At 44.8% G+C, this 27,891-nt stretch overlaps 8 protein-coding genes across 10 annotated transcripts in view; 4 read left to right on the top strand and 4 right to left on the bottom strand.

Annotated features, from left to right (window-relative positions):
• The first annotated feature begins 874 nt into the window (after nt 1-874).
• On the top strand, nt 875-2,470 carry LOC120952567 (osteomodulin-like). The gene is made up of 2 exons (XM_040371958.2): nt 875-1,255; nt 1,331-2,470. Exons 1-2 carry the CDS (start codon nt 1,239-1,241, stop codon nt 2,391-2,393), a joined length of 1,080 nt encoding a protein of 359 aa, XP_040227892.2. The 5' UTR covers nt 875-1,238; the 3' UTR covers nt 2,394-2,470.
• Nucleotides 2,471-3,357: 887 nt separating this feature from the next.
• LOC120952054 (uncharacterized) lies at nt 3,358-5,364 on the bottom strand. The gene is made up of 2 exons (XM_040371158.2): nt 5,208-5,364; nt 3,358-5,127 (listed from the first exon to the last, which is right to left on the bottom strand). The coding sequence occupies exons 1-2, from the start codon at nt 5,213-5,215 to the stop codon at nt 4,098-4,100; spliced, it is 1,038 nt and encodes a 345-aa protein (XP_040227092.2). The 5' UTR covers nt 5,216-5,364; the 3' UTR covers nt 3,358-4,097.
• Nucleotides 5,365-5,846: 482 nt separating this feature from the next.
• On the bottom strand, nt 5,847-7,599 carry LOC120952431 (putative serine protease K12H4.7). Its single transcript, XM_040371759.2, has 2 exons — nt 7,163-7,599; nt 5,847-7,091 (listed from the first exon to the last, which is right to left on the bottom strand). Exons 1-2 carry the CDS (start codon nt 7,567-7,569, stop codon nt 6,005-6,007), a joined length of 1,494 nt encoding a protein of 497 aa, XP_040227693.2. The 5' UTR covers nt 7,570-7,599; the 3' UTR covers nt 5,847-6,004.
• A 1,452-nt stretch (nt 7,600-9,051) lies between these two features.
• On the top strand, nt 9,052-10,702 carry LOC120951860 (thymus-specific serine protease-like). Its single transcript, XM_040370833.2, has 2 exons — nt 9,052-9,472; nt 9,548-10,702. Exons 1-2 carry the CDS (start codon nt 9,156-9,158, stop codon nt 10,638-10,640), a joined length of 1,410 nt encoding a protein of 469 aa, XP_040226767.2. The 5' UTR covers nt 9,052-9,155; the 3' UTR covers nt 10,641-10,702.
• Nucleotides 10,695-12,487, bottom strand: LOC120951859 (putative serine protease K12H4.7). The gene is made up of 3 exons (XM_040370832.2): nt 12,005-12,487; nt 11,462-11,932; nt 10,695-11,379 (listed from the first exon to the last, which is right to left on the bottom strand). The coding sequence occupies exons 1-3, from the start codon at nt 12,406-12,408 to the stop codon at nt 10,764-10,766; spliced, it is 1,491 nt and encodes a 496-aa protein (XP_040226766.2). The 5' UTR covers nt 12,409-12,487; the 3' UTR covers nt 10,695-10,763.
• A 1,661-nt stretch (nt 12,488-14,148) lies between these two features.
• LOC120951403 (katanin p60 ATPase-containing subunit A-like 2) lies at nt 14,149-16,297 on the top strand. The gene is made up of 2 exons (XM_040370095.2): nt 14,149-14,699; nt 14,771-16,297. Exons 1-2 carry the CDS (start codon nt 14,688-14,690, stop codon nt 16,178-16,180), a joined length of 1,422 nt encoding a protein of 473 aa, XP_040226029.2. The 5' UTR covers nt 14,149-14,687; the 3' UTR covers nt 16,181-16,297.
• Nucleotides 16,298-16,407: 110 nt separating this feature from the next.
• On the bottom strand, nt 16,408-17,777 carry LOC120951404 (survival motor neuron protein). The gene is made up of 2 exons (XM_040370096.2): nt 17,646-17,777; nt 16,408-17,529 (listed from the first exon to the last, which is right to left on the bottom strand). The coding sequence occupies exons 1-2, from the start codon at nt 17,667-17,669 to the stop codon at nt 16,612-16,614; spliced, it is 942 nt and encodes a 313-aa protein (XP_040226030.2). The 5' UTR covers nt 17,670-17,777; the 3' UTR covers nt 16,408-16,611.
• Nucleotides 17,778-19,607: 1,830 nt separating this feature from the next.
• LOC120950249 (uncharacterized) overlaps nt 19,608-27,891 on the top strand; it is a 31,739-nt gene continuing 23,455 nt past the window's right edge. The window contains exons 1-2 of one of the 3 annotated variants that reach the window (XM_049605397.1): nt 19,608-19,798; nt 21,738-22,024. In XM_049605397.1, coding sequence (XP_049461354.1) covers nt 21,999-22,024 — 26 coding nt within the window. In that variant the 5' untranslated portion in view covers nt 19,608-19,798; nt 21,738-21,998. Of the gene's footprint in view, nt 19,923-19,946; nt 20,101-21,737; nt 22,025-27,891 lie in introns of those variants that run through there. The other 2 variants (XM_049605396.1, XM_049605398.1) reach the window with 2 other exon arrangements.

Below are 27,891 nucleotides of genomic sequence, written 5' to 3'. Positions count from 1 at the left end.
TTTGTTAAATGTTTATTTATTGACTTATTTATGTATTTGTGTATATATTTATTTGCTTATTTATTTAAATTTCTTTATTTATTGATTTATTGATCTATTTATTTATTTATTTATTTATTTATTTATTTATTTATTTATTTATTTATTTATTTATTTATTTATTTATTTATTTATTTTTTTATTTTTTTATTTATTTATTTATTTATTTATTTATTTATTTATTTATTTATTTATTTATTTATTTATTTATTTATTTATTTATTTATTTATTTATTTATTTATTTATTTATTTATTTATTTATTTATTTATTTATTTATTTATTTACTTATTTATTTATTTATTTATTTATTTATTTCTTGTGCTATCTGGCGTATCCTACGACCTACGCGGCCATTCCGGCATCTGGAGGTTTTTGAGACTTATGGAGTACCTCACAACCACAATAGTCAGTTCTCGCTCTCGGTGGACGTTCCATATGAGGCATGAACCCATGACGGGCATGTTCTTCTTCTTCTATTTGGCGTAACGTCCTACGCGGACATGCCAGCCTATACAGGCTTTCGGGGCTTATTCATTACCACGCAGCCGGATAGTTAATCCTTGCCCATTCTAGGATTGAACCCATGGCGGGCATGTTATTGAGTCGTTAGAGTTGACGTGCATGTTATTACGTACGAATTGACGACTGTAGCACGGGATCGCCCATTTATTAATGTACTTAATTTATTAGTACGGACCTGCAGTATTGTCCAACTTTACATCATTGTACATTTGTACGAATAAGTGGGATTTTTTCCTTCATTCGTGACTGAAAGATTCAATAATTAAAATAAATATGAGTTTCCAGATATACTATCACGCATCGGACCGTATGTTTGACATCTCTGCTGTAGATGATGGTGAACTGCAGCGATCTTACCCTTGACAATGAAGGTTTTTGAGCTGGATAAGAAAGCCTTGGAGAAAGGGTTGAGGGGTCGGTTAGAAGAAAAAATCGCTTGCACAGAGTCCTCGGCATACTTCGTTATCAATGTGGCGCATCAATCGTAAACATAAGTACCCACATACACACATACACGCACATACCCAATATCATACTCAGAACAACGGAAATGAGCTGCCACCGAAATAGGATATGACGTACTCGTATCCAGTCGTTTCTTGACGCTGATCAGAAACGGATAGTCATCCAGTATTGTTCTACACTTTGCTACGACACAACGCATCGACGCAGATCATGGATCGTATTTCGAGGTAATTTGGCCAAAGCCTTCAAAATCGTTATTAAAGGACTTATTTCCTTTCGTTCGTCCAAACGCATTCCTGCAGCATACTAATAATCGTGATCGTTTACGTTGTGGCGAACGAGGCAGCACTAAGCCGACGCTGTCTTGCCGGCTCGGAACTGTTCGTCTGCATCCTTTCAACCTTCGACTACACACCTGGCAAAGACATTCCCGTGTTTGAGCTTCCTGTCGACGTAAAGGCGATTCGATTTGTCGAGCCGTTCAGTGATGTTCACGGCAGCGATAACGAAATTCAAATGTACGATCGCGTCCTACATCTGCAACTAAACTCACCTGAAGCCATCGAGTTGAGATCTAGTTCCACGAGAGCAGTAGAAATTGCACCGAACCTAGCATATGCTGATTTTTCTTCCAACGCCATCACCGAAGTGTTGGTGCCGCCGAATCAATCTTACGCCTTACGGTACCTGGACCTAAATTACAACTACCGCCTAAAACATCCACAAGCGCTCGAGAACATTAGTCGGCTAGTGAATCTGGAGACGTTACACCTGTCGAGCTGCGTAGTTGAAACCATTCCGCAGAACATGTTTGAGAATTTGAACCGTCTTGCACATCTAACACTTGCCAGTAATAATCTAAAGCAGATCAACTTGGAGCAGCTCCCCATGAGTCTTACCCTGCTAAGGCTCGATGTGAACGGGCTGAAGGAGTTTCCTACCTCGGAAATGGCTCGTTTACCACTGCTGGAGGACCTTAACCTCGAGCACAACGAGCTAAAAGAACTGAACGTTAATGCGCTCGTTCAAACCGCACCAAAGCTGCGACTCTTTTCGATCGGTCGAAATCCGCTGAAGCAGCCCGTACTGAACGCCATCCTGGATGAGCTGAACCGGCGAAATATTGCGTACTACAATATGGAGGTATCGAGCGATATGCAGTGTGGCGAGCATGAGGTGCACTATCGGGGAGTGTGCATGGCAAGCGACTTTTTCCTAATGAAGTGGACGGATTGGTTAGAGTTGATAATGCTGTTCGTTGGATTGGTGGCGCTGCTGGGTGGAATTGCGTATGGTGGTACAGTACTGTGGAAGCGTTATCATATGGCTAATTTTTCTGTGAAAACTAACAGAAATGAACCATAGTGGGCTAAAGTGATTTGAAGCAATGCTTAGCCTTATTGTGAGGTTTTTAATAAAAACTTTGATTGTCCTTGCCACAACTTGGTTAAAATAGTATTGAATATTTCAACAAAATTGTTCTAAAAATGTTGCACAAAATATGTGATGATTGTTTGACTATATCAACTTTTTACTTTAGCAATGATGTCACTTATCTATTAAGTAAGTCTATTCATCATCATCAACTCATTCTAACTAAATATGCCAGACCTGATACGCCATTCTTGTCCTGTCATCTCCTGTAGCCTTTATAAATTTCCTTAAAACATCAATTTTATATAAATTTTATATACAGTCGTTGCCACCTAATTTTGGCCCTAAGGCATCAATTTTTGACAGTGCGCATCAATTTTTGCCTCTAAGGCATCAATTTTTGACAGTGCGCATCAATTTTTGACTCTAACGCACCTATTTTTGTCTGTAAGTCATCAATCTTTTGACTCCTGTAGGAATCATGACAATTTTACAAGGTATTTAAGCAGATTTTGAACAATTGTTGTTCCACATCTAATTAAAAATACAAAAACTGTGTAAATTGATTGTTTCTTGAGAAAAAATGATGAAATTTTAGAAATTTTAAAGCTTTTGTTTACGGCTGAAAATACATGGCAAATATTTTTCACTCCATTAAATCTTCCAAAATTGGCAAAACTTTTGTTTTATTTTAAATTCTATCAATAAAATTATTCACTACTTAACTTAATTTCAACCATTTCAGAACACACAGTTTCAGAAATTACGTAAAATTTTGTAAATAAAGCAAAAATTGATGCGCACTGTCAAAAATTGATGCCTTCGAGGCAAAAATCGTGACACGCTGTCAAAAATAGGTGCCTTTGAGACAAAAATAGGTGAGTTAGAGTCAAAATTTAGCAGCAACGACTGTAAATCAATATCAGGTAGGAAGGTAGGGATATAAATCAATAAATTTCATTTTTTCATACGTTCGTTATTTATTCAACTTATCTTTCGTTTTAAGCAATACACTTTCCTAATTTATTCATACACCCTATTCAAAAAGGTCGTCGCTAAAAAGCCTCTAAATGAGGCCACTCTATTCAAGAGCCTATAGGTATCCAACTACAATTGCTCTAAAAGTCACATCTCTCTCTCTCTCTCTCTCTCTCTCTCTCTCTCTCTCTCTCTCTCTCTCTCTCTCTCTTTTCCTATCTACAAAACAGGCTTAACGGAAAGCAAAGAACATAATGCATAAATTAACGCTAGGACTTGCAGAGTTACATTAGTAGAACTTTAATCTGTAAGGTTTGCTTAGGAATGCAATTCGCTTGATTGATTGATAACTCCAGTACTGCGATTTCTCATATTTCAAACACCGCAATAGACAATAAACAAAACGTACGCTTCCTTGTTACTGCCCATCATGAATGTATGAAAATCGCACGAGATTTTTATAGTTAGTCACTCTTTATAATATGGCTACAATTTTATTCGATTATTCTTGAATCAGTTTTGCTTAATGAACGCATTCACTTTACATACGAATATGTATTCTGAAACCTCAATTCTAAACACTGGTTTCGGTTTGCACTTGATTTTATCAGCACACCCATATACACGTAAGCTTCACCCTTGCCACCCTTTTGCACTATCACAATAGACTACACATACACACACACACAGACACATAGCCCCTTGGTGAGGCCTCCCTCAGTAGCGCATCTGGTACCAGATCCAGCGCACGCTAAACCCAAACATACACACCACCAGCACAGCCATCACTAGCAGAAAGATGCCCTTCCAAAACGATCGCGCGCCGAGCAGGGTTTCGGTAAAGCACAGACTGTCCACGCTGTACTCGTCCGAATCGCAGCCCTCCTGATACATCCGCTCCATCCCAACGGAGTAGGTCACATTGTGCCGCTTTAGATCCGCGATGATGCGTTCCGCTTCCTCCTTGGGGAATGAGTTGTACGCGATTGGTAACACCTGGAGCGCCGGAAAGGCCGCAAACAGTGCAGCAAGATCGAGCGTTTGGAGCGAATTTGCCTCCAGGTCGAGTTCGCGCAGCGCACCCATCGAGACACCGGTCAGGCTGAGTTCGCGCAAATCGTTCCGTAGCAGCCACAGCACGGACAGTCCCTTCGGCAGTGGGCGCAAATCGATCGTACTAAAGCTGTTATCCCCAAGGTACAGATATGTAAGGTTTACCATACGTGTAAACACGGAAGTGTTGAGCGTAGTTATACCATTTGCTTCTAGATTGAGCGTTTGTAGCTGCACCAGCACAGACAGATTGGCAATGTTCCTCAAGCTGTTGTGTGATAGATCGAGGTAGCGCACTGCGTACGCCTTGTCCGGTTCGATTTCGATCGTCGAGATCATGTTGTCGGTAAGATAACCGACCTGGAGACTGGGTGGCATGACCAGCTGTCGCAACCGGGTATCGCAAATCTGCAAGTTGGGCGGATTGTGTAGCACTGTTGTATGCAGCGTCGTATCGTACCGAGTCAGTTGCTGCTGGCGGTTGTAGTAGTACTTCTCGAACAAGAGCCGTACCGTGCGCACGGTGGAAGGATACTGGACAGATGGCAGCTTGTCGGGATGTTTCACCAGAGCCTTCGAATCGTACTGCAGATTCCAAATGCTGCACACGGTAGGTTCGGTACCCGGCTCACACTGGTAAACATAGCCTGAAGCTACTGAACAGACCGCTAGCAACGCTAACAGTCGAACGTATCTGTGAAAAAGAAATAATAGAAAACATACATTTAACGATACTTTTCACCACCACTCTTTATGCTCGAGATGCTTATTAACCTTCTCATTTTGAATGAATTACTACGCGATCAACAATCACACACTGTATTCCCAAATCCAAGCCAACTACGTCGTTAGCGGTTCCAATGCTCACTGATAACAGGCGACGGGACGGCAAGTACACGATCATACCCACAGCCGCAGAACGATGGAATGGATGGAATCATTAGTAGATGTGAGGTCTACCATCGGCACGCAACGCGTGGTTGTAGTTGTAATTAAACATAGACATGTTGTGAATGTAACATATGTGCCATTCATGTAGTTCCGATTTTAGATGAAATTCGCACTAGAAGCTGCTTCTTCCGCAATGGAGGATGACCTTGAGATGGTAAATCGTAAGCCAACTGTTACTGGAAATAAAAAAAAACCGGCCCTTGATAAGAGAGTTGTAACGTAGCAAAATCATGTGTTGTTACTTTACGCTCCCGTGGGACGGAGAATATTGAAGGCAAGCTGCACTATCGTTGGTGGACTTGTGGACATACGAACATGGCAATACAATTTTGGAAACAGCCCATGTGTATGGCGGCCTTTTATCTATCTTTATTTTGGGTTGATGTTCTGTAACGTATCGTTTGGGTGGGGTATTTTTACAAACGACTAAACCATCAATCAATTGTACAACAATTGTGCGTATAATTGTACATGTTACAACAAGGTGATCATTACACTTTGCCGAAATATTTATTTTTTTATCTTTTATTCATGAGAACAAGCTCTTTTATTCATTAGAATGACTTCGTATCGGGTTTTATTTCAACATTACTTCCATTTTTATTACTCTGATATTCTGCTCAAACGGGAGTTAGTCCATCGCCTAGCCAAAGGCCAATGAATGACTGAATACTTTGCTTAATCGTAACCAGCTCTGTCGAGTCCTCCTCCGCGATGGAGTAAATCTCAGAGTATAGGAACTCGTTCGGTACCACATACGCATAGCTAAGCGGATTGATATAGCTCGTGATCGACACCAGCCTGTTCGGATCAAACTCCCCATTCGTAAACAGCACATTCGTGGAGCGCGGATCCTGTCCGCCGTAGTGCAGATTGGTCAGCCGCACACCCTCGTAGATGACGGCATCGGTGACCCACTCACCGAACAGGGCTCGGCAGGCGGAGAGGAAGAAATGCATCGTCACCCGATCACCGAACGGCTGCTCGTCCAAGTCCGTCGTCCGGAACCAGCCGAACTCAGTGCATGCTTGGTACTGTGTCTGGCGCAATCCCAGCAATGCATTTTCCGGTGCACCTGGCTGCAGCACCTGTGCCGCCTCCATGTTTGTATCGAAGTCGAACGGATTGCAGGGAAGGTTTGCATAGTACACGTTCAGCCAACCGGCAAGATCGTGCAGGGCCGTTTCCTCCGTACTGTTCATCATGGCTTCACACACATCCCGTATCTTGGCAGTGCTTTGCTGTCCCAGCATCGCCTCCTGGATGGCCAGCTTCAGGTGGTAGAACAGTGTCTCCACATCGAGCAGCTTACCCGGCTCGATGGGCTCGCAGGTGTTTAGCAGGCTCGTAACCGTTTGATCCAGTCCCGCATCGATCAGATATTGGGCGGTGCGGAAGGCAACCCAGATCATGCTGTAGCACTCATTGCCACCGAAACGGCGAATCATTTCACCGATATCTCCAGCATGCTCCTGGAAGTCGAAACTGGCCAGAACGGTCGCTCCTGCGCCCCAGGCACCGTCGATGATGCTGGGGAATCGTTGGCGGGCCCACGTCGCCAATGCTCCAGCGTATCCCGTGCCCATCAGGACGACTTTTGCGTTCGGATCACCCACTACGGTGTTGCGCAGGTAATCGATCCACTCAATCAGATCCATTAGTGCTTGCTCGGACTTGAGGAAGCGCAGATTCTCCGTTGAGTAGTCGCTAAAGACAAATCATTTATTACTTGCAACATCCTCAGAACCCTAAGTTACAAACGGACTAGATCTACTTACGGCACCGGAGTACTCGCTCCATAGTATCGATGTTCGTTCGTGAACAGCCAGGCGCCATCGCGGGCGGCCGTGTCATACAGCAACCCATGCTCGATGTAGTACGTCGTCATGGCAAAGTTGCCACCGACGAAGATGAAGATGGGTCCACCAGGCCGGTAGAACTCATTGTTTGAAAAGTAGCTAAACTCAAACGTATCCCTGTTCTGTGGGTTGAAGTGATCGATCTTGGTACGGAACCGTCCACCGGTAGTGTTTTCGTTACGCGGCACAAAACCTTCTGGAATTGCTGGCCTAGCCAAGTGTCGCTGAAGGGTACCTAGGAGCCGAGTACTCCGCTCTTGGGTCGGTACCGCTGCCACTAGTGCTACGAGCAGCAACGCAAAGGGGATCACTTTCAACAGCCTCATGTTGGAGGTTATACAGCTCGGTGGCGTACGCACGGTTGCTTATAAAGTGTTGTCCAGAGCGGTCTTTTTTGCTTGTGCTTGGCGGCAGATAGGATTGTGGACATGGATTGCGGGCTGTATTGTCGGTATCGTTATCGGGTTATTGGAGATGACCGCTGGTACGAAACAACCGATAACCGTACCGATTTTGGGAAATTCATGTTTAGGAATTTGATGCTCTAGATTTATTGTTCTGTTCCGTCGAGGGAAAAGGTTGTGTTTGGTAGTCCAAACCAAGCAACATTTTATTGTTGTGAAATGAATGTTTCTACAAAACTGTAAAAGCTACAAAATAGTGCTGCAATAATCTTTTTTATTGAAACCATTTTTTTGAGTTTCCTAAAAAAACCCGTTTTTTAATAATAAAAAGGAATGCAGTTTAAAAATCACAGAGAGTAAACTTCCCGTCAAATGATTATTGGATTGTATGGCTGAAATCCAGTTTACCCCAAAGTTTACGCTTCGTTTGAAGACCCATTTATAAAAAGGAATGCAGTTTAAAAATCACAGAGAGTAAACTTCCCGTCAAATGATTATTGGATTGTATGGCTGAAATCCAGTTTACCCCAAAGTTTACGCTTCGTTTGAAGACCCATTTATGCACCGCTAAACTGCAATAATGTTTAAAGCGCCTAAAGGTATGCAATGCTCAACACTCCTGGCAAAGGTGTCTACGGTTCGTTAGAGACCATTAGAGATATGAAGGAGAAGATCATTACATCAGTTATCATTTCACGCCAATTGCATCCCTTCAACAGATTTGTTACGTATATAATATCGATCTTATCGTAATGATTTCTAATCTTAGCTTCATAGACAGTCTGCCTGACGTCAAACTGTACAAACAGCCGCTGATGTCCCTTTTTGGAACGTATAGATTTGGCATTTCTCTAGATAATTGCAATACATACCAACTGAACTCATTGTCCACGCTAACGCTTCTTCTTACCTCATAACTTCTCAAAACCAACCACGTTATCACAAAAAAACCAATTGCACACTGAATGCCCATTCGCGTGCTGGTGTTACAATCGTAAACTCAATACAACCTCCGATAATCGATATCGGTTAATCGTGTTAGGTGGGCAAATTTGATAATTCCAGTTATCTCGGCCGAATTATTTATCCCCAGACTCGATTGACCACGGACGGAAGTAATGGGTTTAACATTGAATTGCTTACGGGAACCTTCACGAACTCCATGCGGACTCGTATGTTTGTTACATATCCTGCTGTAATAACAACCGATGCGCACACTTAATAATGAATCGGTAGATGCATCTGGCAGGGCGTTTCATGCCCTAATACGTCCCACAGTCCCTTCAAAAGCGCTGCAAAAGAGAGCTGAAACTGAGATACGCCCGAGGGATTATCGGTAGCATGCGATAGGACCTGATTCGATAATCTGCGAGGTTACACGCAGAAGGGTATAAAAGCTACCCCCAGGGCACCGTGGTCCGATCGGTGTAGAGTCCATGGTGGCCTACGGTGCTGACTGGAAGTATTTCGTTAGGTTGTGTTAAGTGTGTCCGGGTGTGTATACTACAATGAAACGATTTCTTGCGATCCTGGTGGCCTTTGCCATTGGGTGTAGTGACGTGGCGCACGGTATGTTGCGTGAGTCATGGTTCGAGACACGTGTCGATCATTTCAACCCGCGCAATCAGGACAAGTTCGCCATGCGCTACTACATCAACGATGAGCACGCGTACGCCCGTGGACCAATTTTCATTGTGGTCGGGGCCGCCGAGCCGATCCAGACGCGATGGATCACCGAAGGACTGTTTTACGATATTGCGTATCTCGAGGGCGCTTATCTGTTTGCGAACGAGCTGAGATACTTCGGATATAGCCGACCGGTAGAGTAAGTATGCAAAGTCACCCGTACCAGTACGAATGTCTCAAGGCCTGGTTTGTGTTGTTTGCTGCACTTGTACAGAAATGCAGAGACGGAGAATCTGGATTTCCTCAATGCCGACCAGGCGCTGGCTGATTTGGCTGAGTGGATCACCTACCTAAAGGAAACGTACACCTACAACCCGAACGCGAAAGTCATCCTGATGGGTACGGCTTACGGTGGTGCCCTAGCCACCTGGTTCCGCCAGAAGTATCCTCACCTTGTGGACGGTGTCTGGGTGTCGAGTGGTGCCATCGAGGCTGATTTTGCGTTCGCCGGCTACAACGAAGCGCTCGGGGAAAGCATCCGCCAGTACGGTAGCGACGCGTGCTACAGCACCATCTGGAGTGGGTTCCGCGTGGCGCAGAACATGGCACACCTCGGGCTGGCCGAGCTGCTCTCGACCGAGTTCCATCTGTGCGAACCGCTCGACACGGACAACGATCTCGATGTGCGTGCATTCCTGCTCGGTCTGCGGGACGACATCGAGTTCGAGATGCTGCATCTGCGCAACATTAACTCGATCCGCGAAATGTGCGCCGAGATGGAGCAGCAGCGGGACAGTAGCCTGAACGCACTGATTGACTGGTTTGCTCGCGAACATCAGTACGAGCAGTGTGTGCACCTGAATTTTGACAGGTACATGGAGCGGTACCTTGAGACGGACTTTAACGCTGCCAACTTACAGGCCGGTCACCGCCAACGGCTCTATCTCCAGTGCACGGAGGAGGGCTTTTTCCCCACGACATCCGAGTCGGAGGAGCAACCGTTCGGTAACATGGTCGGGCCGGACTTTTTCGTGAAGGTGTGCCAGCGCGCGTTCGGCGAATGGCTTACCGAGGACGTGATCTTCAAGCAGCTAAAATCGACCAACACACGCTTCGGTGGGCTGCAGCCAGCGATCGAGCGGGCCCATTTCACCAACGGTGGCATCGATCCGTACCGCGTTAGCAGTCCGCTCGAGGATCTCAATCCCAAAGCGCCGGCCACACTCATCCCGGACACGTTCGTGTCACCCGATCTGGACTCGATCGACTACGAGAACGATTCGGAGGAGTTGATTGCGGCCAAGGAGCGCACGCGAACGCTCATCGACACGTGGATCTTTGAGGATTATGAACCGATTCACGCTTAGGTGGAAATCTTTTTTTATATTGCCTATGTTTAAATAAATCACAATACCTTCCCCTACCCGTAGTACTGCGTCGTTGTATATTATTATAAGAACAACTTCCAAACACGCCTTATCGTTATCGCTTTATCGTGGATTGAACGGGAATAGATAGCTTTCCAGCAGCTCCTTCAGACGACGCTTCACCTCAACCAGCTCGGTGGAATCGTTTTCCTCCGAGATGGAGCCCAGGTCAGCGCCAGCCAGCTCGCCCGGAATCACATCAGCTAGTGCGTACGCATTCAGATCGGACACTACGCTCAAATAGCGCCACGGATCAAACGCACCGTTGGTAAAGTGGATCTGCATCACGTTCGGTCTATCGCCGCCGAACCGTTCGTTCATGCGCGTAGTCGACTGGAACATCAGCTCGAGCGATATCCAGTCGCCGAAGACGCGCCGGCACATCTCGAGGTATAGTTCCATCGTCACCCGCTCACCGAATGGTTGCAAGTCAGAATCGGTCGTAATGAACCACCCGTACTCGGTGCACTGTTGGTACAGGAACTGCCGTTCGCCAGTCATACTGATTTCTGTCGATGCGGACGTTTCTTTGAGCGTTTCAATGAACTGATCGAAACTCACTATGATGCAACCGGCATCAGAGACGAACTGTTGATTGAACCAGTTCGCGAACGCATCCAGCGAGGTCGTAAAGTCATTGTTTGTAATATCATCACAAACTGTCTTAAACTCATCGATGCTGTTGAAGGGAAGGGAATAATTATGGGAAAACAATCAGTCAGTCTGTGATAAAACTGTTCATTCCCATAGCCCACACTCACTTTCCATTGCGTAGTGTGTACAGCTCGATCGATGTCATCAGCACGCTGAAGAAGTAAGCCACGGCCATACGATCCTCCGAATCGATCGGACTACACAGATTAAACTTCTCGTACAGTACCTCCCCGAACCCGGCATCGATCAAGTTCTGCGCTACGTGGAATGCAATGAAGATGCGATTGTAGCACTCATTGCTACCCACCGTGATTGCCGTTTCGGCCCAGCCCAACGAGAACTCCTGGAAATCAAACACCGCCTGTATATACCCACTTGAAGACCAAGTAGCATCGACCAGATGCGGGTACCTAACCCGGAACCAGGTGGCCAATCCACCGCCCAGCCCGGTACCTGTTACCAGTGGATGGGCGAATGGATTATTGATCACGGTGCGGCGCAGATGCACTACAAAGTCGGCCACATCAGCCAAGATCTGATCGGTGTTGAGTAATCGCAAACTCTCCACCGTAAGATCGCTGGAAATCGCATGGACAACGGAATTAGTTTCTTCAATTTAAAAAAAAACTATTATCTCGGTTCTCACTTACCCCACCGGTTGACTTTTCCCGTAGAATCGCGTTTCGAGCGCAAAGACTGCGCCGCCCAAATCACGCGCCATTTCGTTAATCAGAGTACCATCGTCGATCATGGAAGGATCGAGCGGAGCATCGCCGGTAAGAAAGATCAGCATCGGTCCTCCCTCGACAAAGTGATCCATCAGCGCCAAATAGCGGTTGCTCCATGTTGTCAGGTCCTGATTGTTGAAGTGGTCTACCTCGGTAGTGAAAAACTCCTCCGTGATATTCGCATTCCTTTGCGATGGCTTCAAGCCGACCGTTGCACTGCGCAACCTGTTCAGGAACGATGGTGTCAGAGCTTTCGGAGGTGTTGAGAGTTTAGCTGCGAGTGCTGTGCCACATGCGGCAAGCAATAGTATCACTAGAAACTTCATTCTGAAATCCACTATTCACTATCCCCATCCACGCACTGTGATGGTGGAGCTATGTATTCGTGGAGCAGGTTGGGGAGAATGGCTTTTATATAAGCAATAGACCAGCCGGTAGAGATATGGCAGCCTTTGGCCGTTCGCCGAACTGGTACTATAAAAACCATCTTCCTATCTTGCCCTGTCTAATGGCTCAAAACAGATAGACCGTTTGATGCCCTCCAATAGTTGACCATTTTGCTCAAATTCTTCAGAAGCGTGCGTCTCACTAGTCATAAAAGTTCTCTTATTACACCGCCACCACATTGATTGGGCGGGTATTAAGATGTGTGCACTTATCTCATACTCGATAATACAACTAAAATATCATTGTCTTATGGCCTGAATGGCAACATCATTCCTCTTCCGGTTTGAAGAAAAAAGCAACATCTTTTTAGCTAAGATAAGATAGAAGATCATTTATAGCATTGTAATAGAACTTCCGATGCTGTAATACAATATATTATCTTCCCGTTTTGTTCTAGATACGATTGATGAACGATTGATTCTTATTTCTTCGTCGATAATTTAAATTTTCCGGGATTAGCAGAGGACATCATGTGCACCCAAATGGATCATGCCGCAGCAATAACATTGATACATCGTAGACAAAAACTTTCTGGAAGTCCAGACTTTGATAAGGAAGGGATGTTTTACTACTCATGAAGTAAACTTTTTTTTCATCGAACTTCGTACCAAGTGGCAGGAGTTATCGAATCGCACAACGGCTTGCTTCTCCTAGAGTAGAGACAATTACTCTTAAAGTAACTCCTTACTTGCTTACTTATCCGGCGCTACAACCGCTTTGCGGTCTTGGCCTGCCTCAGGAGTGTCCGAAACCGCTCACTGTCTCACGCCTTCGTCTGCCAGTCCGTTATACCGGCCTTAATGGCGGACGCCTCCACGCCATCTTATCATCTCAGTTTGGGCCTACCAACTGTAACTCCAAAGTAACTCTACTGACGTTGTAGGTTTCTACGGCCTACTCCGTCTCGTGGACTGTATTTTTAGAAAGGGGAGCAGTACTCCCGAGCAAAAGCCTTGAAAAAGGCTGGCACCCCGATGCAAACTTCCGCCTAACAACGAATATTGCCAAAGGGGTCTTGCCACTCTTAAAGAGAATCGAATTTCTCTAGAAGAGCAATGCTCACAATCAATTGGAGGAAGAACTAAGTATTAACACTGGAATTCTAACTCGATTTATTGGTGATTTCTGGGGGGTTCTTATCAGGAGCCGACGTGCTCCGTTAGCGATGCATACATTTTCCTGTTTAAATCCTGTTAAGTTGGCAATATTCCAACTGGATTATGGTTCAACTGATCTAAATGGGAATTCTGTCTAATGGGAAAATACATGTGATGCGTATTGCCTATGCATAGGCGTTGTTAATTCTTTGCCTAACTCGCGGGTGTGTTCTGCCTATCTCAAAATCCAACAGACGTTGTAAAAGCTCCCTGGGGGGCTTTTCACTACTCTTGATCTTGAAAATGAGCAATTTTTGCTCCTTTTGGTGCTTTATGAGCTTGCCTTTATTCTAGACCCAGAACTGGTAGAGCTAAGTTCCTGCTGTGTATGAATAGTCTGAAGAATATGTCATCTCTTGCTACAGAGGAACAGTTTCGATGGGAATATATCGCACTTTGGCTTCTAAAGAGTAAATGTGTTATCAGGAGTAAAATACAAGAGAGAGTTGCGTGGTTTAACCAATCTATGATATGGTGTAAAAAAAAATGATGAGAAGCTACAATCTTGCACCAATATACCTAGATGATGTGCGCACCTATGGGTGAGCTCTAGAACCGGATGAGACTGACTGGCGTACAGCTTTCTATCATCCTGCGTATCTTTACTTTGTGCTCCGTAACTATGGTCTTTCCCTAAAAAGTCTCTTTTTTATTTATCTATCCTATAAAATCGATACACAGTTTAATGATGAATAAAATAGCATTTAAACATGCATCGAATCGTTCGAGGTCTTGCACCCCCTGTTCCTGGTAGAAAGACACGCAATAAAGCGTATCGATACGCGCGAAAGACTCGTCCCTCAAAACAGTTTTTTTGTTAGTTTCCGTTGCTATGAATAACAAACATAGTAACTGGTATGATGATTCCCACCAATACTGGTTCCTCTATTTGTTTGAGCAGTTTTAATCGAGATCCAGCTAAGACAGTGTTCAAAATTGTTTTTTTTTTTCAGTGATTTTTCACTATATTGCTTTCAAAAGTCCATATAACAGAAGTAATCATGTCTTTTGAGGTAACATATGTGGCATTTGTTTGTGCTGGAGTAATGGTGTATTTTATGCGCTTTCGTTCCTTCATTTGCAGCAAGATCGTCGCAGCATTTACGAACGACGACGCAACATACTGTACCTCGTGGCGAACTATCTGTCCACCATGGGGCTCCATCAAACCCGCCAGGCACTGGTCGACGAGACGAACCTAACGAGCGAATACGAGGTGTGCGATAACATTGACCTCGATACCATCTACCAGGACTTTTGTAGCTACTTCCTGCTCAAGTTCGGCAAGCAGCCACGCATTGTAAAGCGCACCGAATCCATCGGACCCCTGCCAACGGCACACCGGAAGCTGTCCGGAGCGAGACGTAAGCCTCCGCTGCCCGCAGGCCCCAAACCGGATGGCAAGGATCCGTTGAATTCGATCACCAATGTGGGCGATGAGATGCAGGCACTTCGTATAACGGCGGCCAATCCCGCCGAACACCTCGAAGGACACACCTCCCCGGCGGTGCCGTACGCCAATCCGAAGCTGCTGGTACGGCTGCAGGACCACTTTACCAGCGAATGGAAGGACCTTGCGGAGGAAGTCTGTAGGGATTTGATCCGCAGGGACCTACGCCAGCGCTGGTCAAGCATTAAGGGGCTGGCCGGTCCTATCAAGGTGCTGAAGGAGAGTGTCATCGCTCCGCTCGAGCATCCGGAACTGTTCGTGGGGCTGGCTCAGCCGTGGCGCTGTGTGCTGCTGCACGGAGCGCCAGGAACTGGGAAAACCCTGCTAGCGCGAACGTTGTGCTCGGAGACGCGCGAATCGGTGACGTTCTTCAGCACCACGGCCAGCACGCTCATATCGAAGTGGCGCGGTGAATCAGAGAAGCTGATCCGGGTGCTGTACGAGGTGGCCAAATTTTACGCCCCGTCCATTATCTTCATCGACGAGTTTGACAGTTTGGCGTCGCGGCGTGACACCATTCGGGAGCACGAAGCATCGAAGCGTTTCAAGAACGAGTTCCTGTCGCTTATCGATGGGTTGGAAAGTGCAGCCAACGAAACGGCTGCTCCTACGGCGCACGATCGGGACCGGGTGTTTCTGCTGGCCAGCACCAACCTGCCGTGGGAGCTGGATCCGGCCTTTCTGCGACGCTTTGAGCGCAAAATTCTCGTCGATTTACCGACGGCCGATGGACGGAAGGAGCTGATCGAGCATCTGCTCCCGACCGTTACCGCATGGCCCGAGCAGGAGATACAGCAACTTGTAACGCTTTCCGAGGGATGGACGGGTGATGAAGTTCGACTCGCGTGCAAGGAAGCGTCCATGATGCTGCTGAGGAACAGGATCAACGAGCGTCGATCGAACACGAACCGAGCGGCGGACCAGGAAGAGCTTCAATATTCGATGCTGCGCAAAGCTTTTGAACAGTTGCGTCCTGGTTGCGTGGAATTGGCGCAGAAGCATCGTGACTGGAATCAACGTTACGGAACGCAGCTTGTGGACTGAGCGGAAATGAAAAGGACGAACTTTTTAACGCCCACACTGGCAGCATATTAGCAAGCCTGGTATATTTTAACTCTTTTCTGTATGTCTTTCGTTGATCCTGTGATTGATCCTGTTCTCTCTGTTTTTTTCTCGAACTTCAGGTTTTGACCAACTTACTTAAACGATGAAATAATATAAAAAGGATATCATGAAAGTGTAACTTGGCAATGGGCGGGAAAGAAAGCATGTAAGTTGTAACGGTACAGTATAGAACACTGTTCGCAATGTGCCATTTAATCATTTCGCATTGTTCAATGCCCATCACGACAAGCCTAATAGTAACGAATGACGCTTCAACGAAAGCTATCACTTTGCTGCGCCGTAAGAATTCCCATTTCCTCGTTAAAACTTGACGACAGCAACCCTACAGTTTCCGCTCGAACATAGCAAAATTACGATTGTCGTGCCCGCTTCTGCTGCGTGTGTTGCTGCTGCTGCTGAGACATCCGCTGGCCATGGTAGAGCCCGGTGTAGTAACCGCTCATGTACCACGACATCAGCATGGCGGACAGGTTCTCCGACTCTACATCATCCGCGTCTTCCAGCATCGGGGGCATCGGCGGAGGTGGCGGAACCATGTACGCTGTGGACATGCTGGGGCCCAACATGCCAGATCGTCCACTCCTGGCGCTGGCCGCCTGGCCCATACTCGATCGTCCAAAGTTCGGTCCGAAGTTAATCTTGATCTTGCTGGCCTGCTTCGTGAACCGCTCGTCATCGCTAATGTCCATCTGCGAGTCGGCAGCGGCAGCTTCCGCTTCGGCCGCCTCAACGCGCTGCTGACGCCGTGCCTTTCGCCCCCAGGACGGTAGCAGCTCCTCCAGCAACACCGTCTGCTCGTTGTTGTACCCGACGTACCGGATCAAACAGTCCCCATGGCTGCCAAAGCCAATGATTTTCGCCTCGTAATCCACCCCATCGTCGTAGGTCGCTCGCACGTAGTCGCCGATCTCGAACGCGCCCGTTGCTGGTGGACCGTTCGCTGTGCCCTGCTCCTGCTCAGAAATCTCCATCGCGCCCTTTTCCTCGTGCTCCGGCGTGCCGACGGTTGCTTCTCCTCCGGTCGAATCGCTGTCTTTGTGTTTCTGCCGGCGAGGCTTGTGGCCGCTGCAGCCCGCCACATCCGCCAGACCGCCCCGGTTCGTGTTCATGGCCAGCCGCTTCGCTACTTCCGCCTTTATCAGTGCCAGCGATGCGTCATACTTTTTGATGATAATACTGTCGTCCCAAATGTCCTCGCGACCGATCGCACCGCCCAGTGGCACGGAGGCTGGTTCCGCTTGCCCTTCCGGAGCAGCATTTGGCGTAAGCTGAAACGGGACAGCATACAACAGCATAAACAAAGCGCCTGTTTGGACCGCGGATCTTGGGAAGAGTGGAGCATATGCTTGGGCATGCGGGAAAAAACACCGACACAAGTACATACCGATTTTCTGCCGCCTGTACTCATCACCAGAGCTTTAAAATCAGGTAAACTAGTTAGTAAAATAGTATGGTAATTTTTGGATAAAATCTCACAACTTTTCCTACAATATACGTTTTGACAGATGTTTGTTTGTGTACCGAGCTGTCAAAATTAGCGGTGTTCGAAATTCGAAAATACTGTTTTGACCAGTAGTGTCATGAGTTAAGCCCAGCAGTGCGGCTTGGTCCAATCCAAACGAAAAAAATGCATTTGCAAAACGGGGGTTTGAATTGGTAAGCATGCTTTTCAATTTTTAAATTAACATGGTTTTCGTTGGGACAGTTTTTCTTGTTTGACACATTTTTTGGCGCAAGGGAAACATTTTATGATTTAAAAAAAATCATTACCCTGACTGAATGCTGAGTAGGTTTGAGCGGTATTTTATAGAAACGATGATAGATCGATATTGCAAATAGATCGTATCCTACAAAACCTGGACCGAAGCTCAATCCTCATGCAAACTATTTGATACCTCTTGGTGTCCAATATAAAATTGTGTTTATTATTTCTCCAAAAGAACGGGTATGTTTATGATCGAGCAAAACAAATTCTTATCGGTAGGAGCATATCGAATATCAACAATAGAAACATAATTCGTTCAGGAAAACGCTCATTTACATTGCGCCATCACCATAAGAACATTCTTGGCCCACATTTCTTTCGTGTGACGATCGCCGGATCAAGATCACATTGTTCTCGTTAATTAAATCATGTTATTCTCTCATCCTTTGACTGCACATTACCTGCAGCGAGAACTGGAGCACATCACGTATCACACTAGCGGAAAATCTCTCCACACATTTACCGCTAAAGTTCTGTAGGTGCTGGTGCAGTAATGTAAATTACAGTCCCCTACAACAATCGGAATATTTAACATTATGTTCACAACTCATAAGCATTGCGGCGATGTAACACGAATGTCTTTCCCTACCGTAATAAATATAACAAGAGCATCTATTTTTTCGATTCCCTTGTAGCATTTGAAAACAAATAGATAAGATATAGGTAATGATAATAATTTTAGATTATTTTTATTTACACAAAGAAAAAAAAACAAGTTCACAATGTAAAACAGAACAAAACTTATTTCTAAAAACACGTAATAAATCTAATCAAAGTAGGGATTTTTTTATTTTATTTTCTTATAAAATAGCTATTATCTTTTATTAATTTCTAATGCAACGAATGCTTCCAATTAGTGATTCTAAAGCAGGAACTTTAAAACAATTGTAACTGTTTGTAATTGTTTCCTCGTGCTAAAGATACATATCTCAATCCGAAAGATTCTGCGGTATTTCTTTAGCCTTTATTTACGATACCTCGACCACTCGACTCAATTGCTCCATCTGTTCCGGCTGGCAGAGCATTTGAAGCCGGGCATCGTATCTTCAATTTCGGTGAACATCATCAACCTGTCTGCCAAGCGCAGAGTGCCTCTGCTCGGTCCGGGGTTGAGAATCGTGAGAAGCGTGATGGAAATTCGATAGCATTGCTGCCTGGCGCCGGTTCTTGAGATGTGAAAAGTAAGAGTGATACAGTAATACGAGAATGGAAACAGTCAGAACGGTTCAACATCCACCGTTTTTGGGGGATTTCGATTTAATTCTTCTTTACTAAAACAACAACATTAACAACAAACGTAAAATCATTGCCAATTTGTGCAATGCAGAAAAAATCATTCACTTCATTCCTTTTAGTAACAATAGTAGATTACAAAAAAAATCACCAAAAACCGGGAAACTTTGCGTGTACCTCGTGTGGCAAATGTATTTTCCGCGGCGCGCAACAAAGAACTCCAAAATACTCGCTAGACACACATACAACCGGATGGTGGCGCTCAACACAAGTAACAAAACGTTGCTAGGCAACGGTACCACGCTGAAGCAGCACAAAACTGCGTAAGCAATGGAAACAAAAGGTACCGAACACACACACACGCACCGAACACACAGGTGGTAGTGGGAAAAAGGTGCACACAGGTGCGGACTGATCGCAGCCACCAGCCGGGTGCCATTCGCCGAACGACTGCTGGCCGCATCAGATGGGACTGCGCGAGCCCTCGAAGGAGAAGAGCACGTCCAGATTGGAAAACAAAAGCCGCTAACGACCCCTGGGTGTGTGTGTGTGTGAGTGGCTAGTGCGTGTGTGCACGGGTGCGCGCGTTCGTTTGATTGTGAGTGCGCGGCGGATTCGCGTTGAAGATTCGGTCATCCTTGCTTAAGCCGGCGCGAGAGATGCGTAAGTGCGCATGTGAGATAAACGTGTATGGGGAAAAATAAGAAGCTTAGAGTGCGCGTGTGTGTGATTAGACCAAATGTGAAACACGGCTTTGCCTCGATACACATGTTATTGTGCTTTTAATTGTGGCAAATTCATTTTAATAACAATACATGTTCAACTGCTAGTGACAACGATGGTAAAGTGTGCTTAGAAGAACAACCTTAATATTAGTATTAGAACCGCGGATGAATATGTGAGTGTAAGTGAAACACTGTCTACTATCCAAGTGCTCTAAGTGTACCACGATTGGACCGTCCTATGTAGGATATGTTCGTAATAATTAAAATTTGACGTGATCGATTCATTTGCCAATTTCACTCCCCCCAAACCATTACACCCCGACGCGAATTCCGGTGTCTTTACAGATGTCGGATCTGCCTTTCTGCATGTGTTTAATTATCACCATCATCAACATCATCATCGTCCGTCTGCATCTTACGCGGGGTCTCGCACGTAATCGTCTCAGCTTCATGCCAAATCGACGATGATCGGGGCAGCCATATTACTCAATTCAATCAATGCGTATCTCGTTCGCCATTCGATCGCTTTTAGGATTTTTTTGCAGCAGCAGTAGCATTTGTTGATTTGTATCCATTTATTTCGGTGCGCAAGAGAGGAAAACGAAAATCTCCCATGCATTGGCGTACATACCACACCCCACGTTTCGATTACACGCGGTGGAGTTTGCATCAGTTTGAGAAATATTTTATTGCTATTAGTCAGATTTTGCACATTGCCGTTTTCTTCCATCCATTTGCTTTCTTTTGATTGCGCCTTTTTTCGCCCCGTTTGCATGAGAAACAAACAAACAGCCCGCACCAAAAACATACACATATCACCCGAAGACGAAAAGTGAGTTTAATCTTGTAGCAAAAATGCGGTTTGGATCGTTTCCTCCTTTAGAAAAAAAATGCGTCGTCCCCATAACAAGCTGGAGGCTGACGTCTCCACCGACGCATCGATCGCAGGTCAGGAAGTGGCCAGTGGCGTGGCAACACTTGTGTGTGCTTTCGTGCGCGCGCGCGCGTGTATGTGTGCACACCAATTATAATTCACTTTTTAAAGCATTCGACAGACGAAATGGTTTTTTAGGGCCCTCCCCGCTCCCCCCAAAAACCGAAAGCTGGTTCCGGCTCATTTTCATCTCCTGGCTCGGTCTCGGAACAGGTTGCGCCGTGTGGCCGTGGCCGGCTGGAAAACTAACCGACCCACACGGACCAACACACGCACAAACACGTGTGAATGTGAAAATATAATAGTGAACAGAAGAGTAGGAACGGCAAAAAAAAACAAAATGGAAAACCTCCACAATTATCCAATATTAACGCGAGCAACGCGATGATTGAGAGTTGTCGATCATCGTTTGCAGGATTGCGGAAAAATGGCAATTAGTTGAACGTTTTGATGTGTGTGTGTGTTCCGTTTTCGTTTGACTTGATATGTGTTTAGTTTGGTACTTTTCGTAGATGAATTTCCACACTTTTTTAATATTTATATTTCCAAGCTGTTTCAAACATTTCCAATGAACGAAACAAAATTTAACGCATTTCCTAACTTTATGTGTGTTGTTGAAGAAGGTGCTCTATCTTTGCCAATCTTTGTAAAAACTTTTTTTTGAATCCGGTAAATAATTTAAAGTAACATATATTGCTGTTGGGCAACCCTGTCAAATGTTCGAATGGGAAAACAATTTGGAAATAGTTTTTCAAGCGTCTGTGCATCATTTTCACTTTCTAAATCCCTCCCTTCCTCTGGCTCCACCCTGCCTCCTAGTGAAATTAGCGTGAATCCAACAAGAACGCATACGCGACCGAATCTATGTTCTGGGTGACCCACATCTTAGACCCTTGGGGCTAATTTTGAAGTGTTTTTAAATCGGTGATTACACGCCACACACAGACACACCGGAAACGGAACATCGTGGAACACGTGTAGCTGCCTGTTTGTGTGTGTGTGCGTGACACGTGGTTGCGGTCCGTAACAACGGCGTTCGACAGGTCGAAATAGGCGACGAGCACGCCCCCCCGTCCGAAGATGGGACTGCTTGAGTGGATCAAAAAGTAAGTACCGCCAGCAAACTTTAGATTGAGCTTTAGGTTTAAGGTTGGAAGCCTCCGAAACCTTGCGAGTGAGTTGTTTTTTTTTCTCCTTTCCCACTGCAGATAGGTCAAATTGTTTGGGAGACCGAATTTCAAAACCTGGAATTTGGAAGAAAAAAAACCGGCCCGAGGGAAAAGAATCGACCGAGACAACGCCAATTTCTTACACGACAGTTTTCTTGAAAACCTTTGATTGGATGTGTTGCTTTTTTTCGCACCACGTTACGGTTCGGTTGGCGTTGTGTATTCTACCGTGTCTGTGGCCAGCGTCTTTGTTGTTTTTATTCGTTCGTTTGCAGCCTTTTTTCTGTGGTTCCAACTTCCTTTTTCTAGTGGAGGGAGGGCCGAGAGGGTGGGCACAAATTGCGTGCGCGGGGTGAACGGGAAATCAATGTCACAATTTGTACGAAAGCAGCACCTTGAAGGTGCTTTCGTACAAACATTGGCTAACGATTTCGGTAATAGGTCGGCTACGTTTGCTGGTGTAGATCAAGCGATCAAAGGCTGTATTTGTTTATTTTCCTACGGCCTAGTGATTGAGCAGTTCCGCTGAAAAACCTTGATAAAAAAGGCGTTGCATTAATTACTGTGGTTGGTTTGTTTGCAGGAATGGCGCGAGCACATGGTTTTCGCTGACAGGTGGACAGATTTATTGCCAAAAATACACAATCACAGGCGCTTTGCTTCCAAATTCCATTCAAAGCCTTTGCTCCGGATACGAACTTCCTTGTTGCTAATGCACTTGGCATTTGTTGTTGATTTAATTATTTTATTCGAGTCTCGGTACCAATTTGTCGTCCCACAAGTACCGTCTCATCCGAAATGCTTCCGTACCCCTAATGTGGACAGTTATCGCACGCCTCTCTCCCGTTCTCTCCAGTCCGGCAACTATCGAGAGCAAGTATGTGGTGCGCATTGTTCCACCCAGGAAAAGTTACACCTCCCCCCCTCCCCTTCACCATTTGCGAAGTTCACGAAACGGTACGGTTCCACTGGTTTTCTTCCATGAACGGTCCATGATTTATGAGTATCCGCACGCGGCCAGATAAACCATACGTCCGATGGAAGTCGCAGAATGGACGAATTAGAGCGCAAGCTGCTCAACGATCGGCGCGCACACATCTACCTCTTCTTTCCGATACGCGTGCCGGCATGTATGCAGCTCCCCAGTTGCATTCGCTAGCGCTAGCTTGGTGTGCAAATAGCAAATTTTCCTTCGGTCGCCGGTGGACGTTTCCATCCCACTGGTCAGTTGGTGCGGTGCCAGCTCCGCGCGGCATCGGTGGCACCGTTGGGTGTTGAACAGTGACGATTTGTTTGCGGAACTAACGGCACGGAACAACGTGATTGTGATCATGCGAAAAGAGGGGTGGCGATATGTATTATAAACATATTCCTCCTACACAGAAGCATTGCTTTTTATCATAACCATTTTTCGCTGATTGTGAGGGGGGGTCCTACCAACCTACAGTTCGAGATTTATACGAACTCTCTATTAAAAAATATATAAATGACGTAGATAGTGGTTCTTGAGAATTTTGGTAAATGTAACTGACTGCCGTTGTTAGGTTTAGGTTCAAAATTCTTGCAAATGGGAATATTTTACTTTGATCAATATTTTTAATTTATTTAATTCCAGACTTAAAAAAACAAACTGGCTTGCTTTAATCAAAAAGACTTTTGAAAACAACAGATGTATAGACAATTCGTCGTACAAAATGGAAACTTCTTTGTATGGCCTTGAAAATGAACGACTTACTTGGAAGAAAGTCAGGGAGACATATCAGATATTTTTGGCACTTATTTTGTTCTTAGTAATTCAATTTGAATCGGTTAAACCTCTATATAGCTCACGTTACTAAAGCAAACCTTCTACATTTGAGAAAAAATAATAATTTCCAATAATTTTTCGTAAAATATTGCAAAAAGTCATCGAATTGCATCAATATTTTGATTCATATTCCGATCAGATTCTTCTAGCTCATGTTTCAATTTACGGACGTTTTGACTCGAATTCCGGACTGCCTTAAAATTTCGTCTTTAATCTTCAAATTCACACTCACACTGCATATTTTTAGTTTTTAACCTTTTTTATTGTTTCGAATTCCCAATTCGGAGTGAAGGAGTCCTCTTAGTAGAATGACGGTCTTAAAAACATTGGCGTGTGGGGAACTGTTACGCGAATTGAAGGTCTTTCCCGTACGGCCATCAATTAACTTGTCACAAATATCTTAAAACATCATTGTTATCTTGTTATCGTCATTGTCTAAAAAATAATGTTCATGTAATTAATCCCAATTTACTTCGGCTGTCCGGAATTTAAAACAAAATAGAAAGTCTTGCTTCGAATTCCCAACAGTGTTGGATACATGTTTCAATTAAATGCAGAGCACAGTTTGATAAAACACTGATGTTTGATAACGTTGATAACTACTTTCACAATGAATTCCAATGAATTTCAATGCACGTGGCCGAAATTTATAGGAATTATCGAAGAAAGAACACTAGCGTCGGTTTGAAGCAAAACTGCTAAGAACGCCCCTGGTGGTATCAGGGCCTACTGTGGGTCAGACACATCCTTAATTTATTCTAGTACATCATGGCAAACATCAGACATGGCAAAATGAAAAAGCAGCATGTCCAGGGACTGGGTATAGATATATTCAATAAAACGTCCCGAATGTCCAGATTTTGAAGCTGTCCGTAGTTTGAATCAAAACGGTAAATAAGAAGATATTTTTGATATTTGAAAAGTTGTGTTGTATCCCACTTTTTTTTTTATTCATTCACTCATTTTATCTCACAATTTCCAAACATTTAGATGGTTCTTACTAATGCTTAAAATAAAGACAAAAAAATCAATTTCAGTATTTTTTTTAAATAAAACTACAATCTAGATTCTGTTTTTAGTCAACCATTCGACCATACTTCACAGACTCGCCCCCAAAACAAATACGATAACTTCCCAAACTGCCTCAAATTTCGTTCTAAACGATCCGACCAGAGCGCGATGGACAATCTTTTCGTGATGCTTTAATTAACGATAACAGAGGGGCGAGCGAAACGCGCAAAGCAAAAAGGGTTATGATTAATGGTCCCACTCCAGATCTCACCGATTTCTGTCAGATCATCTAGCAAAGTGTGTTCTTACGGGATCACAAACCACTCAAACACACACACATACACACACACTTTCCGCGCATGGTAGATAATTCACTCCGCCCAAACGCTGTCGATCATTGAAGAACGATCAAGTTCATCTCGATCCGGACAACTTTTAGCATCTTCGGAGCAGATTCTCCCTCTGAGCGTCTCGAATCACCACGCGGGACCAGAACGGAGCTTATTGATTTAATATTTTATCCGTAGCATCTGCCCCGCTAGGAGGCAAGTACAGTTGCTTTTCAATTAATACCTTTCACCGATCGTTGCCGAGATTGTTCTGCCGTCGATCGCGGGGTGTTTTTTTTTGCTTCTTTCACTTCTTAAATCCGTTATGCTGCCGCGGTAAATCATGCTCTTCTTGATCTGTTCTTGTTTTTGCTTTGTTTTACTTTTGGCTCGCCCAAAGTTGCACTAATTTTCGATCGCTCCGCAATACAAGTGGCACGAACGCGAAGAAAACACTCCGGAGCGGGAAATATCCGAATGCCAGAACACCGGAAACGCGCCCAGAACACTGGACCGATTCTCACACGGTTGTGCGATTTAGTGTGTTTCTGCGTGTAATGTTTTCCTCCACCAGATGGTAAAACAACCTTCCTTTTACTCGACTTTAAACGGAAATCTCGGGGGAAAACATCATGCAAAAACGCAACGAAAAGTTCAGAACATAATTCTGTAGCCACACCTCGTCAGCCGCTTTTCCTTGCAGTCATATTTAAATGCTGCCCCGCATGGGATCGGAATTTCAATTGTTGTTGTTCAATTGGTCGATCTGTTTTTTTTTTCCTACCCGGCTTCCCTTTGCAGCACGAGTGGTGCACCGCTGGAACGAGGTCTGCATACCGCTTGCAATTGTTTGTTGGCAAGTTTTTCCATAGCCTTTCCGCTATGGAGATCACATGCCGGTGGCCACTCGTATGGTTTGCATTTTTCCAAATCACCAAATCTGTGTGTGTGCGGGACAAACGGTACACGCTGCTCGTGAGAACTGGCATCTGCGAGGCACTACACTTATTATGCGTGCGTACGGGGTGCGATCAATTTCCGGCGCTTATGTTGTCATCCGAGCTAATTGACCTTCACTGCCCGGTGCATGGTTAGGGGCAATCCCAAACCATTCCCGTACTTGCCGATCTCTGCATTGTGACCCAAAGGGTGGGAATGGGCCAGGGAATGAGATAGCAATCCAGCCCAAGAATGGTAGGGCAGTGCTATTATACCGAGTTCACTTTTATTCCATTTCACACTAGATCGCCGGTAAAGGTCACATGGTGGATGGATTAGTGTTCCATCCGTTTGTATCATTTTACACACGATAAACCATTGGAATTGAGTTGTTCGAGTTCGAGGAAGTTGCTACATATGCCATAACAACATTATACGTTTGTCATCTTGATGGAATCAGGTTTACGTTAAATTTACTCATGGATAATTCAAGCAATATTTCATCCTCTGATGAATGCACACAAATGATTGAATGTCTAAAATCTGAAATATATTTTAAATTGGGGTTTAGATTATTTCTGAATTTTTTTCCTGCGGTAATAAATAACATTAAATAAGTTTATTATTATACATCAGGGTGTATACTTCTTCGTCTTCAAATGTTAGGCAATAGACAAAGGGATTTGTGTGGTAAAGCGTTTGTGCAGTATTAAAGTATTTTTTCGGCTGTACTCAGTTGGATTGACTATCCTATCCTGCTATGTGTTATCAGTAAGTCCACTGAAAAACAAACCCACTAGTGGTATAGGCAGACACACCTTGACCGACAAAGCTTGTTCTGCCAAAAAAATAAGAAGTAGAAGAAAAAATACTAAATGAGATAATATCTTTCCATGAACATCCTTTAAAAAGTAATTATTTAAGCATACTACGACCTTGCGAGCTGCCTGTCGTAAGTTATCCGGAATTTTCGCTATGGCGTACGAAGACATGCCTGCAGACATGTTTTAAGATCTACCTTCGATTTTTATCAATTCCACCTCACTTTTCGTGACAAAATTGTTAAAGTAGAGCTTTTGCATCAAGTTTATCCAGAAAAATTCGATGGGACGCAGCTGGATGATGTTAGACCAGTTCTCGGACTTGGGAGTCATACCGAAATTCCGTCGATATTCGCCTGAAATATCCTACTCGCCGATATATCGTCTGAGTTTTGGCGTCATTGATTGCCGTTGCGAAGCCAGGGGACGAGATTTCTGCTTTCTGACAGGTTTGTTCATGTTTCCCATGTTTCCCATGCTGATTGCATTGACCTCCCGGCCAAGCGTACGCAGCAATCCAGCCACTTGTTCTACGGTCTTCTTTTTAAGCTTTTTTGGAACCTCAAGTCGCTCAGGAACGTCGGCCATTTGGAACTGGACTTTCTTTGGATGCTGCAATTATTGTCTAATAGTACTCAAATGTTGTGGATGCCGGAACAGGCTTATACGACGTCCATAAACTGCTGCACTGAGTCCGTTTTAGACACTACGGGGTGCCATTCCTTGATCGCGCACGCTCCTGAACGAAGTTGCTTAACTTTTTTGACCAGCACGATTACAGTTCATCTGAAAGAGGTGTCAAATTTGGTCTGTTGAATTATGGGATACTATTATCGAATGTTCAAAAGGACCATTTTTGTCCATTTTATAAAGCAAACGTTATATGTTGGAGAAACA

The sequence above is a fragment of the Anopheles coluzzii genome, chromosome 2 (assembly GCF_943734685.1).
Source record: "Anopheles coluzzii chromosome 2, AcolN3, whole genome shotgun sequence".
Lineage (NCBI taxonomy): Eukaryota > Metazoa > Arthropoda > Insecta > Diptera > Culicidae > Anopheles > Anopheles coluzzii.
The sequence above is the reverse complement of the archived record's forward strand: the minus strand, read 5'-3'. Positions and strand labels throughout refer to the sequence as shown.

Excerpts from the sequence above, each read along its gene's own strand:
- LOC120952431 (XM_040371759.2), bottom strand. The coding sequence starts at position 7,569 with ATGAGGCTGTTGAAAGTGATCCCCTTTGCGTTGCTGCTCGTAGCACTA. Across the intron at positions 7,092-7,162 it reads GGAGCGAGTACTCCGGTGCC|CGACTACTCAACGGAGAATC; the intron begins GTAAGTAGATCT and ends ATTTGTCTTTAG.
- LOC120951860 (XM_040370833.2), top strand. The coding sequence starts at position 9,156 with ATGAAACGATTTCTTGCGATCCTGGTGGCCTTTGCCATTGGGTGTAGT. Across the intron at positions 9,473-9,547 it reads GGATATAGCCGACCGGTAGA|AAATGCAGAGACGGAGAATC; the intron begins GTAAGTATGCAA and ends GCACTTGTACAG.
- LOC120951859 (XM_040370832.2), bottom strand. The coding sequence starts at position 12,408 with ATGAAGTTTCTAGTGATACTATTGCTTGCCGCATGTGGCACAGCACTC. Across the intron at positions 11,933-12,004 it reads GGGAAAAGTCAACCGGTGGG|CGATCTTACGGTGGAGAGTT; the intron begins GTAAGTGAGAAC and ends TGCGATTTCCAG. Across the intron at positions 11,380-11,461 it reads TACACACTACGCAATGGAAA|CATCGATGAGTTTAAGACAG; the intron begins GTGAGTGTGGGC and ends TCCCTTCAACAG.
- LOC120951404 (XM_040370096.2), bottom strand. The coding sequence starts at position 17,669 with ATGAGTACAGGCGGCAGAAAATCG. Across the intron at positions 17,530-17,645 it reads GTACAGGCGGCAGAAAATCG|CTTACGCCAAATGCTGCTCC; the intron begins GTATGTACTTGT and ends GTCCCGTTTCAG.